Below are 12,534 nucleotides of genomic sequence, written 5' to 3' on the forward strand. Positions count from 1 at the left end.
TTCTCCCTCCCTCCTTCAGTCTCCCCTCCCTCTTCTCCCTCCCTCTCCCTCCCTCGTCTCCCTCTCCCTCCCACTCTCTCACAGCTGAATCTCTCTCTCTCTCACAGCTGTCTCTCTCTCTCTCCTCTCTCTCTCTCTCTATATATATATACTGTATATCTCTCTCTCTCTTTCTCTTTCCCTCCCTCCCTCCCTCTCTCTTTCTCTCCTCCCCTTTTCGTTCCTCTCTTTCTACCTTCTTGCACTCTTGCTCAGAAAAATAATCCATGGAGGCTCTCAGACTAGAAGCTCGAGCATTAGGGTCCCTCTCAGGGGGTTCCACCCCGCTCAAGGCCCTTCTCCCTGGGGCAGAGGGCCTCGTCCTTCCCCCTGGAGATCCAGAGCTGTGCCGGGAGCATGGAGAGACGTTTACCTTGTTCTGTGTGGATGACCTGGAGCCAGTGTGCAGTCAGTGCGGACTGACTGAGACCCACGAGGGGCACAGAGTCTACCCCATAAAGGAGGCTGTACCTGACTGTAAGGTAAGAGACGGACGGACAGACGGACAGGCACACAGACATACAAGCACACAGACATACACACAGACATACATACATACATACATACATACATACATACATACATACATACATACATACGGACGGACGGACGGACGGACGGACAGACAGACAGACAGACATTTAAATATCTCTTCGAGTATCTGCCATTTAGCAGATACTTTTATTTGCTGTGGTGTATCTGTGCAGTTACATCAGATAGTGTGTGTGTGTGTGTGTGTGTGTGTGTGTGTGTGTGTGTGTGTGTGTGTGTGTGTGTGTGTGTGTGTGTGTGTGTGTGTGTGTGTGTGTGTGTGTGTGTGTGTGTGGTTTGCACTGATTGTTTTCCACTCTGTTGTTGTTGCCATGCCGCATACATACAGATGTAGCATCGTAATTTGACCAGCATTGTCACAGTAAAATAATACTGCAGCAACAGGATTTGAACGTTCAGTCCGTAATGTTGCTTGATCGGTGGTTAGGCTGTTAGCTGGCTAATATGAGGCTACATGAAGTGTGATACTGTTCATTTAACCGTGAGTCACTGCAGGGTTTCAGTGAATTGATGTAAATCACGAAGCTCATGTGCATTTAATGTGGTGCAGGAAAATTCTCAGCAAAAAAAATAGTTATGACATTAAGATCCTACATTTGTACGTGTTTGGCTCATGAGGTGTTATTTCGGTTCCAGTCTCCATGTGCTTTGACACTTAATTGACGCGTAGAGTAACATGACCTAGTCTATGAGGCCACACACACACACACACACACACACACACACACACACACACACACACACACACACACACACACACACACACACACACACACACACACACACACACACACACACACACACACACACACACACACACACACACACACACATGCAGGGGTGGACTGGCCATCTGCCATTTCAGGCAAGTGACAGATGGGCTTGTCCACTTTTAGCCCAGTGGGCTGGTGTCACTTGTTTCTTTTTTAGCAATGTTATTATCTGGGTAATAATGGGGGATTCACATAAAAGGCCTCAAGGAAAAAAATGGGCCAGTGTGGGGGCCCTTTAAAATGGGCCAGTGTGGGGGCCCTTTAAAATGGGCCAGTGTGGGGGCCCTTTAAAATGGGCCAGTGTGGGGGCCCTTAAAATGGGCCAGTGTGGGGGCCCTTTAAAATGGGCCAGTGTGGGGGCCCTTTAAAATGGGCCAGTGTGGGGTCCCTTTAAAATGGGACAGTGTGGGGGCCCTTTAAAATGGGCCAGTGTGGGGGCCCTTTAAAATGGCACAGTGTGGGGGCCCTTTAAAATGGCACAGTGTTGGGGCCCTTAAAATGGGCCAGTGTGGGGCCCTTTAAAATGGACTAGTGTGGGGGCCCTTAAAATGGGCCAGTGTGGGGGCCCTTTAAAATGGGATAGTGGTGGGGCCCTTAAAATGGGCCAGTGTGGGGCCCATTAAAATGGGCCAGTGTGGGGGCCTATTTTGGGATGTGTTGGAACAGTCCCAAAACGTTTTGCAGGTCATCAATCAAGTTGTCAAGAACTTTCAAAATGTGTGAACTGGCAAAATGTGTGCACTGGCAACTAAATAAAGCTGTCAATAAACCACTGTTTAAGGAGAATACTAAGTAGAACATAATTATATGAAGTCTCCAATCTTCATTTTATTTTTTTATAGGCCGACAGGATTTCATTTCTCCCGGTCTCTGGCCCACACTCCAGTACAGTAGGTGGCGGTAATGCGTCATTACCCCTTGACTGCCACCCGCAGATAAAACCCCCGAAGAAGAAGAAGAAGCTCGTCAGCCACCTTCTGAGCTTGCTAGCCAATATAGCCGGAACATTGTAGCTCTTTAGACGGTTTCGGTGAATGTGGAAGTAGCTGTGTTTAAAGCACACGTCTGACGTATCTACTAGTTACCCCGTTGAATTTCATATTTACATTGTTAGTCATCTAGCTAGCTGGTTAAGTTAGCACTAGGCTAATTGTTTATGCTAACTAACTAGCTAGGTAGCATCCCCGACCATGAGCTCACTAAACAACTCCCCCGCTGCCAAAGGACGGGAGGTCTGCTGGACGGAGAAAGAGGGTCTGTGGCTTAATATTGTCGTGAAAGAAGAGGAGGAAGAGGAGGACGTCACAGTGAAAGGAGATACAGGAGCGCTCAGAGAGGAAGAGGAGGAAGAGGCGGATGTCGTTTTTGGAGTGAAGGAGCAGGGGGAGGTTACTGTCACATTGGAAAATGAGGAGGGAAAAACTGGAGATCTGATGAACACCGGTAAGTAACTAGTGGGGTGATAATAAGGAACTAAATGAGTCTGTAATGTTCTGTTTAGAGGCGAATTGGCTCTTGCAGCCAAAACAGCCAAAAACTCTTGTCTAAACGTGAATCGGTTCTCAATTGCGGTACAGTTCTAGAAACATAAATCCCTCTACTTTCATATCACATCAAGATAATTAACAAAATGCTAAATATATACACTTACTGTACACCAGAGGAGGCTGGTCGGATGATCTATAGGAGGACAGGCTCATTGTAATGGCTGGAATGGAATAAATGGAATGGTATTAAACATATAGAAACCACGTTCAACTCCGGTTCCATTCCAGCCATTACAATGAGCCCGTCCTCCTATAGCTCCCCCCACCAGCCTCCACTGCTGTGCACTTTAACCATAGATAATAATAGAGGCCTCTAGTGGCCAAAAGACTGTACTAGCATGGGCAGCGTCATTGAAAGGCTTCCATCATTTTAATGTAGTCAACTGGGTGGGACTTCCAACTTCATTGGCTGAGCCCTCCTGGTGACCCAGTTGGAGTCACGTCCAACAGGGTCATCAGGAGCGATCAGCCAATCGTAAAGAAGAAAATGGACTACTTCAAAATGGAGACGAGGAATCCTCTATCTATATAAAGGTGTATCACTGTAACCTTTTTTAACGAAACTCCCCCGCACAGAAGACACCTTTGTCCAATGACTCTTATCAAATCAAATTGTATTGGTCACACATGTTTAGCAGATGTTATTGCGGATGTAGCGAAATGCTTGTGTTTCTAGCTCCAACAGTGCAGTAATATCTAACAGTTCACAACAACAATAATAATAATACACATGTAAAAGTAAAATAATGGAATTCTGTGTATTATAATGGAACTGAGAGTCACGATCAAGTCCTTGATGGTTGACGAAGAAAACAATACATTATTCAAATACTGAACTAGCCAATAGTGTATATGCTCACAAAAGGGAGGAATTACATTTCTCAAAAGGTAGTATGTACCGGAGCACCAAGTCTAGGTCCAAGAGGCTTCAAAACAGCTTCTACCCCCAAGACATAAGACCCCTGAACATCTAATGAAATGGCTACCCAACCACCCCCTCTTCTACACGGCTGATGCTCTCTGTTATTATCTATGCATAGTCACTTTACCTACATGTACATATTACCTCAACGACCTCAACACCTGTGCCCCCGCACATTGACTCTGTACCGTAATACCCTGTATATAGCCTCCACATTGACTCTGTACCAGTACCCCCTGTATATAGCCTCCACATTGACTCTGTACCGTAATACCCTGTATATAGCCTCCACATTGACACATTGACTCTGTACCGGTACCCCCTGTATATAGCCTCCACATTGACTCTGTACCTGTACCCCCTGTATATAGCCTCCACATTGACTCTGTACCAGTACCCCCTGTATATAGCCTCCACATTGACTCTGTACCGTAATACCCTGTATATAGCCTCCACATTGACTCTGTACCGTAATACCCTGTATATAGCCTCCACATTGACACATTGACTCTGTACCGGTACCCCCTGTATATAGCCTCCACATTGACTCTGTACCTGTACCCCCTGTATATAGCCTCCACATTGACTCTGTACCGGTACCCCCTGTATATAGCCTCCACATTGACTCTGTACCGTAATACCCTGTATATAGCCTCCACATTGACTCTGTACCGTAATACCCTGTATATAGCCTCCACATTGACACATTGACTCTGTACCGGTACCCCCTGTATATAGCCTCCACATTGACTCTGTACCTGTACCCCCTGTATATAGCCTCCACATTGACTCTGTACCGGTACCCCCTGTATATAGCCTCCACATTGACTCTGTACCGTAATACCCTGTATATAGCCTCCACATTGACTCTGTACCAGTACCCCCTGTATATAGCCTCCACATTGACTCTGTACCGTAATACCCTGTATATAGCCTCCACATTGACTCTGTACCAGTACCCCCTGTATATAGCCTCCACATTGACTCTGTACCGTAATACCCTGTATATAGCCTCCACATTGACTCTGTACCGTAATACCCTGTATATAGCCTCCACATTGACACATTGACTCTGTACCGGTACCCCCTGTATATAGCCTCCACATTGACTCTGTACCGTAATACCCTGTATATAGCCTCCACATTGACTCTGTACCGTAATACCCTGTATATAGCCTCCACATTGACACATTGACTCTGTACCGGTACCCCCTGTATATAACCTCCACATTGACTCTGTACCGGTACCCCCTGTATATAACCTCCACATTGACTCTGTACTGGTACCACCTGTATATAGCCTCCACATTGACACATTGACTCTGTACTGGTACCACCTGTATATATTGTTATTTACTGCGGCTCTTTAATTATTTGTTGTTCTTATCTCTTACTTTTTTGGGGTTTTGATATTTTCAAATTTAATGAATTTGTTTTTCAAATATCAATGGTGTTATTAGTTTTTTAGTTATTCGGTAACGGTCCGATCTGATTGAAATCTCTAAGATACAATATCATGTAGGCTATTATTACGTGGTTGTAATTTAATAAGCAAATTATGAAGAGGACCAAATCAGGACAAGGGAAGATCAAATTATGAAGAGGACCGAATCAGGACAAGGAAAGATCAAATTATGAAGAGGACCGAATCAGGACAAGGAAAGATCAAATTATGAAGAGGACCGAATCAGGACAAGGAAAGATCTAATTATGTAGAGGACCGAATCAGGACAAGGAAAGATCAAATTATGAAGAGGACCGAATCAGGACAAGGAAAGATCAAATTATGTAGAGGACCGAATCAGGACAAGGAAAGATCAAATTATGAAGAGGACCGAATCAGGACAAGGAAAGATCAAATTATAAAGAGGACCGAATCAGGACAAGGAAAGATCTAATTATGTAGAGGACCGAATCAGGACAAGGAAAGATCAAATTATGAAGAGGACCGAATCAGGACAAGGAAAGATCAAATTATAAAGAGGACCGAATCAGGACAAGGAAAGATCTAATTATGTAGAGGACCGAATCAGGACAAGGAAAGATCAAATTATGAAGAGGACCGAATCAGGACAAGGAAAGATCAAATTATGTAGAGGACCGAATCAGGACAAGGAAAGATCAAATTATGAAGAGGACCGAATCAGGACAAGGAAAGATCAAATTATAAAGAGGACCGAATCAGGACAAGGAAAGATCTAATTATGTAGAGGACCGAATCAGGACAAGGAAAGATCAAATTATAAAGAGGACCGAATCAGGACAAGGAAAGATCAAATTATAAAGAGGACCGAATCAGGACAAGGAAAGATCTAATTATGTAGAGGACCGAATCAGGACAAGGAAAGATCAAATTATGAAGAGGACCGAATCAGGACAAGGAAAGATCTAATTATGTAGAGGACCGAATCAGGACAAGGAAAGATCAAATTATGAAGAGGACCGAATCAGGACAAGGAAAGATCAAATTATGAAGAGGACCGAATCAGGACAAGGAAAGATCAAATTATGAAGAGGACCGAATCAGGACAAGGAAAGATCAAATTATAAAGAGGACCGAATCAGGACAAGGAAAGATCTAATTATGTAGAGGACCGAATCAGGACAAGGAAAGATCAAATTATGAAGAGGACCGAATCAGGACAAGGAAAGATCAAATTATGTAGAGGACCGAATCAGGACAAGGAAAGATCTAATTATGTAGAGGACCGAATCAGGACAAGGAAAGATCTAATTATGTAGAGGACCGAATCAGGACAAGGAAAGATCTAATTATGTAGAGGACCGAATCAGGAAAAGGAAGGATCATTTCGATATGGATTAAATGTTAAAAATAAAACAGGTTATTGAATTGAAGCAATAATGCATGAGAACATTTCTATTCAATAACACAAACTAAAATATCAACTAATACTGTCTGATACCACTGACTCTAACAGATATAGTGCAGGCATACGCCTGTCTTTAGTTCTATTTCTGAGGTTGAGAGACGGAAGCTTCTGTAAGCACAGTTTCTAGCCAACCACACTGGTTGTCTATTCTAAACAGGAATGGTTTCTGTAAGCACCGTTTCTAGCCAACCACACTGGTCTATTCTAAACAGGAATGGTTTCTGTAAGCACCGTTTCTAGCCGACCACACTGGTCTATTCTAAACAGGAATGGTTTCTGTAAGCACCGTTTCTAGCCAACCACACTGGTCTATTCTAAACAGGAATGGTTTCTGTAAGCACCGTTTCTAGCCAACCACACTGGTTGTCTATTCTAAACAGGAATGGTTTCTGTGCTGGCAGTCTGATATTCTTTCCCCTTGCTAGCTAGCCAAATAAAGCTGACACAGTTGCATCACCTTTGTTTATTTGTTATATACACATGATGAATGTGGGGTAAACAGTGTTATTTATTATTTATTTAACCTTTATTTCATTATACTGCTCAATGTCCCACTACATTATTTGTATTTAACTAGGCAAGTCAGTGAAGAACAAATTCGTATTGACAATGACGGCCTACGCCGGCAATGAGACGCTTCGTTACAGGTTTATCTCAGAGCAACAACGGTATACAATTAAATGAGAGAGAAACAGGATTTTGCAAGAATAAATATAATAGAAGATAGTCAACTAATTTAAAACGGATGTTTCCAACCTGGGCTGGAGACCGTGTTAGTCTACTGTAGACCGTGTTAGTCTACTGTAGACCGTGTTAGTCTACTGTAGACCGTGTTAGTCTACTGTAGACCGTGTTAGTCTACTGTAGACCGTGTTAGTCTACTGCAGACCGTGTTAGTCTACTGCAGACCGTGTTAGTCTACTGTAGACCGTGTTAGTCTACTGTAGACCGTGTTAGTCTACTGTAGACCGTGTTAGTCTACTGTAGACCGTGTTAGTCTACTGTAGACCGTGTTAGTCTACTGCAGACCGTGTTAGTCTACTGCAGACCGTGTTAGTCTACTGTAGACCGTGTTAGTCTACTGTAGACCGTGTTAGTCTACTGTAGACCGTGTTAGTCTACTGTAGACCGTGTTAGTCTACTGTAGACCGTGTTAGTCTACTGCACGGCAGGGTAACCTAGTGGTTAGAGCGTTGGACTAGCAACCAGAAGGTTGCAAGTTCAAACCCCTGAGCTGACAAGGTACAAATCTGTCGTTCTCCCCCTGAACAGGCAGTTAACCCACTGTTCCTAGGCCGTCATTGAAAATAAGAATTGGTTCTTAACTGACTTGCCTAGTTAAAGAAAGGTAAAAATCATTAAAAAAAATAGTAGTGGGACATTGAGCAGTATAATGAAGGAAAATATCATTCAGTTCTGCATTTTGATCGAAGTACGGACCAATTATGTTCATGTCTTATCATAATCTTGAGCAAATCAATACATTTTTAATTAGTTCAATCCATTTAGTTGATTTCCTACGATGATCAATACATTTAGTTGATTTCCTACGACGATCAATACATTTAGTTGATTTCCTACGACGATCAATACATTTAGTTGATTTCCTACGACGATCAATACATTTAGTTGATTTCCTACGATGATCAATACATTTAGTTGATTTCCTACGATGATCAATACATTTAGTTGATTTCCTACGATGATCAATACATTTAGTTGATTTCCTACGACGATCAATACATTTAGTTGATTTCCTACGATGATCAATACATTTAGTTGATTTCCTACGATGATCAATACATTTAGTTGATTTCCTACGATGATCAATACATTTAGTTGATTTCCTACGACGATCAATACATTTAGTTGATTTCCTACGATGATCAATACATTTAGTTGATTTCCTACGATGATCAATACATTTAGTTGATTTCCTACGATGATCAATACATTTAGTTGATTTCCTACGATGATCAATACATTTAGTTGATTTCCTACGATGATCAATACATTTAGTTGATTTCCTACGATGATCAATACATTTAGTTGATTTCCTACGATGATCAATACATTTAGTTGATTTCCTACGATGATCAATACATTTAGTTGATTTCCTACGACGATCAATACATTTAGTTGATTTCCTACGATGATCAATACATTTAGTTGATTTCCTACGACGATCAATACATTTAGTTGATTTCCTACGATGATCAATACATTTAGTTGATTTCCTACGATGATCAATACATTTAGTTGATTTCCTCGACGATCAATACATTTAGTTGATTTCCTACGATGATCAATACATTTAGTTGATTTCCTACGACGATCAATACATTTAGTTGATTTCCTACGATGATCAATACATTTAGTTGATTTCCTACGACGATCAATACATTTAGTTGATTTCCTACGATGATCAATACATTTAGTTGATTTCCTACGATGATCAATACATTTAGTTGATTTCCTACGACGATCAATACATTTAGTTGATTTCCTACGATGATCAATACATTTAGTTGATTTCCTACGACGATCAATACATTTAGTTGATTTCCTACGATGATCAATACATTTAGTTGATTTCCTACGATGATCAATACATTTAGTTGATTTCCTACGATGATCAATACATTTAGTTGATTTCCTACGATGATCAATACATTTAGTTGATTTCCTACGACGATCAAGACATTTTCTATACATTTTGCTGAATTCTGTTTTAATGTCTGGAATCCCTGATTCCATCCTGCACATCGGCGATTTGATTGGGTCTCACAGGTGGCACGGTTTATACAATTCCCCTCTGTTACACACCAAATGTTAGGCAAGAAGCATGGGGTAAAAATGGAGGTTAGTTTCTGAATTGCCAGGCTGGGCTGTGGGACAGTGGATTCGTAGGGAGGATTCAAATGGAACTATTGAAGAGATGCAACGAGGCCCTTTATCTACTTCCCCTAGAGGCAGATGAACTGGTGAATACCATGTTATGTCTCTGTGTCAAGTATGAAGGAAGCTACAGGTAGTTTCTGCTAGCATGCTAGCAGATACTATAGACTTTCAGTGATTATGCTATCGCTAGTTAGCAATTGCGCTACGGCTAGTTAGCCACTGCCGTCAAACTGCATGCATAGACATACACATGGTATCCATGAGTTCATCTGACTCTGGGGAAGTAGATGTTGTGAAAATTCCGAAATATCCCTTTAACAGGCATTACCTGTGGATTATTGGGATTTAACTAACAGCTATCAACCAATCAGCATCCAGGATCCAAACGTACCCGTTTGGGATCGAGTCTAGATTAAACCTCATAGGAAGACAGTTTAATCATGTGGAGGTTTCATTTCTGTTTAACCAAATACTCTGTTTGTCTTTGGCAGGAGAGAGGCCAGACTTTCCCTCTGACAGCGGGAAGAGTCCCTCAGGGGAACCAGACCCAGAGACACCCAAACCAGTGAGACCACACCACTGCTCCCACTGTGGAAAGACTTTTACCTGGTTATCAAAGCTGAAAGAGCACGAGAGAACACACACTGGAGAAAAGCCTTACCAATGTGCCATTTGTGGCAAGACTTTTACCCAGTTAGGAGGATTTCAATATCATGAGCGGACACACAGAGAAAAAAATACCTACCACTGCTCTCAGAATGGAACGACATTTACCCAGTTGGGGAACCTGAAAAAGAACGACAGAATTCTCACACAAGGAGAGAAGACAAACCACTGCTCCCAGTGCGGAAAGGGTTTTAAATGGTTATCCAAGCTGAAAGAGCACGAGAGGACCCACACAGGAGAAAAGCCTTTCCAATGCTCCCATTGTGAAAAGAAATTTAACCAGTCATCGCATCTGAAAGAGCACGAGAGAATACACACAGGAGAGAAGTCTTTCCAATGCTCCCAGTGTGGAAAGGGTTTTACCTGGTTATGGAACCTGAAAACACACGAGAGAACACACACGGGAGAAAAGCCGTACCAATGCTCCCTGTGTGGAAAGACGTTTACCCAGTTGGGGGCTTTAAATATCACGAGAGAACACACGCTGAAAAAAAGACCTACCACTGCTCTCAGTGTGAAAAGACATTTACCCGGTTAGGGAACCTGAAAAAGCATGAGACAATACACACACAGGAGGAGACAATACACACACAGGAGGAGACAATGCACACACAGGAGGAGACAATACACACACAGGAGGAGACAATGCACACACAGGAGGAGACAATACACACACAGGAGGAGACAATGCACACACAGGAGGAGACAATGCACACACAGGAGGAGACAATGCACACACAGGAGGAGACAATGCACACACAGGAGGAGACAATGCACACACAGGAGGAGACAATACACACACAGGAGGAGACAATGCACACACAGGAGGAGACAATACACACACAGGAGGAGACAATGCACACACAGGAGGAGACAATGCACACACAGGAGGAGACAATGCACACACAGGAGGAGACAATACACACACAGGAGGAGACAATACACACACAGGAGGAGACAATACACACACAGGAGGAGACAATACACACACAGGAGGAGACAATACACACACAGGAGGAGAAGGCTCCCAGTGCGGAGAGACTTTTAGTCAGTTAGGGAACCTGAAAGAGTATGAAATGACACATAAAGGATAGAAACCAGGGGTGAATTCGCCACCTGGTAATTCTGGCCAATGCCAGATGGGCTGGACCATTTTTTACAACCTTCTCTGTCTAAGGATATTACAGTAGCAGAAGGCTACAACCTTCTGTCTGTAAGGATATTACAGTAGTAGAAGGCTACAACCTTCTCTGTCTGTAAGGATATTACAGTAGCAGAAGGCTACAACCTTCTCTGTCTGTAAGGATATTACAGTAGTAGAAGGCTACAACCTTCTCTGTCTGTAAGGATATTACAGTAGCAGAAGGCTACAACCTTCTCTGTCTGTAAGGATATTACAGTAGCAGAAGGCTACAACCTACTCTGGCTGTAAGGATATTACACTAGCAGAAGGCTACAACCTTCTCTGGCTGTAAGGATATTACAGTAGCAGAAGGCTACAACCTTCTCTGTCTGTAAGGATATTATTGGGGCAAAATGATCTGCGTTTTTATCACACGTTTACTTACATATGTGATGATGTAATAGTTATGCTGCCATATTTTAGCCTGAGATGCTGAAAAAGAACACTACTATTTTGACTGCTTGTAATGATGCTGAAAACAGAACATTAAATGACTATTTAGACTGCCTGTCTGTGTCTTGCTTGTATGAAAAATGCTGCTGAGATCGCTGTATGCAAGGGCACACCTTTGGTTTTAGAAGTGTAATTGACACAACTTTCTTTGGTTTTAGAAGTGTAATTGACATAACTCTCTTTGGTTTTAGAAGTGTAATTGACACAACTCTCTTTGGTTTTAGAAGTGTAATTGACACAACTCTCTTTGGTTTTAGAAGTGTAATTGACATAACTCTCTTTGGTTTGCTCTTTTGTCATATAAACTCTCCAAACAGCCTTCCCGACCACTTGGAGGTGTCCGCATGGTCCCAAAGCACACTGTCAACGTCTTTTCTATCACATTCCAATGATAAAACTGGGTGGGACAAAAACATGTCAGTTTTGAATGTGAGGGGGACATGCTTGCAAATGTAAAACAAAAAGAAAAGAAGATCCCTTATTTCCATAAGTATTGAGACTCGAATTTGAGGCACCTAAAGACTCAGACCATGAGACACAATATTCTCTGGTCTGATGAAACCAAGATTGAACTCTTTGGCCTGAATGTCAAGCGTGACGTCTGGAG

General features: G+C 42.4%; 1 protein-coding gene and 1 long non-coding RNA gene across 51 annotated transcripts in view; one reads left to right on the forward strand and one right to left on the reverse strand.

Annotated features, from left to right (window-relative positions):
• The first annotated feature begins 200 nt into the window (after positions 1 to 200).
• The window catches only part of LOC127932548 (E3 ubiquitin-protein ligase TRIM35-like), a 21,772-nt gene continuing 9,438 nt past the window's right edge, over positions 201 to 12,534 (forward strand). For all 50 annotated transcript variants that reach the window (XM_052528453.1, XM_052528464.1, XM_052528461.1 and 47 more), the window contains exon 1: positions 201 to 521. In XM_052528453.1, the coding sequence (XP_052384413.1) occupies positions 267 to 521 (255 nt within the window). In that variant the 5' untranslated portion in view covers positions 201 to 266. The remainder of the gene's footprint in view (positions 522 to 12,534) is intronic.
• On the reverse strand, positions 11,303 to 11,897 carry LOC127932549 (uncharacterized). The gene is made up of 3 exons (XR_008145921.1): positions 11,752 to 11,897; positions 11,623 to 11,708; positions 11,303 to 11,579 (listed from the first exon to the last, which is right to left on the reverse strand). It is a non-coding gene; the product is annotated as an uncharacterized LOC127932549 (long non-coding RNA).

This window comes from Oncorhynchus keta, chromosome 10 (assembly GCF_023373465.1).
Source record: "Oncorhynchus keta strain PuntledgeMale-10-30-2019 chromosome 10, Oket_V2, whole genome shotgun sequence".
NCBI lineage: Eukaryota > Metazoa > Chordata > Actinopteri > Salmoniformes > Salmonidae > Oncorhynchus > Oncorhynchus keta.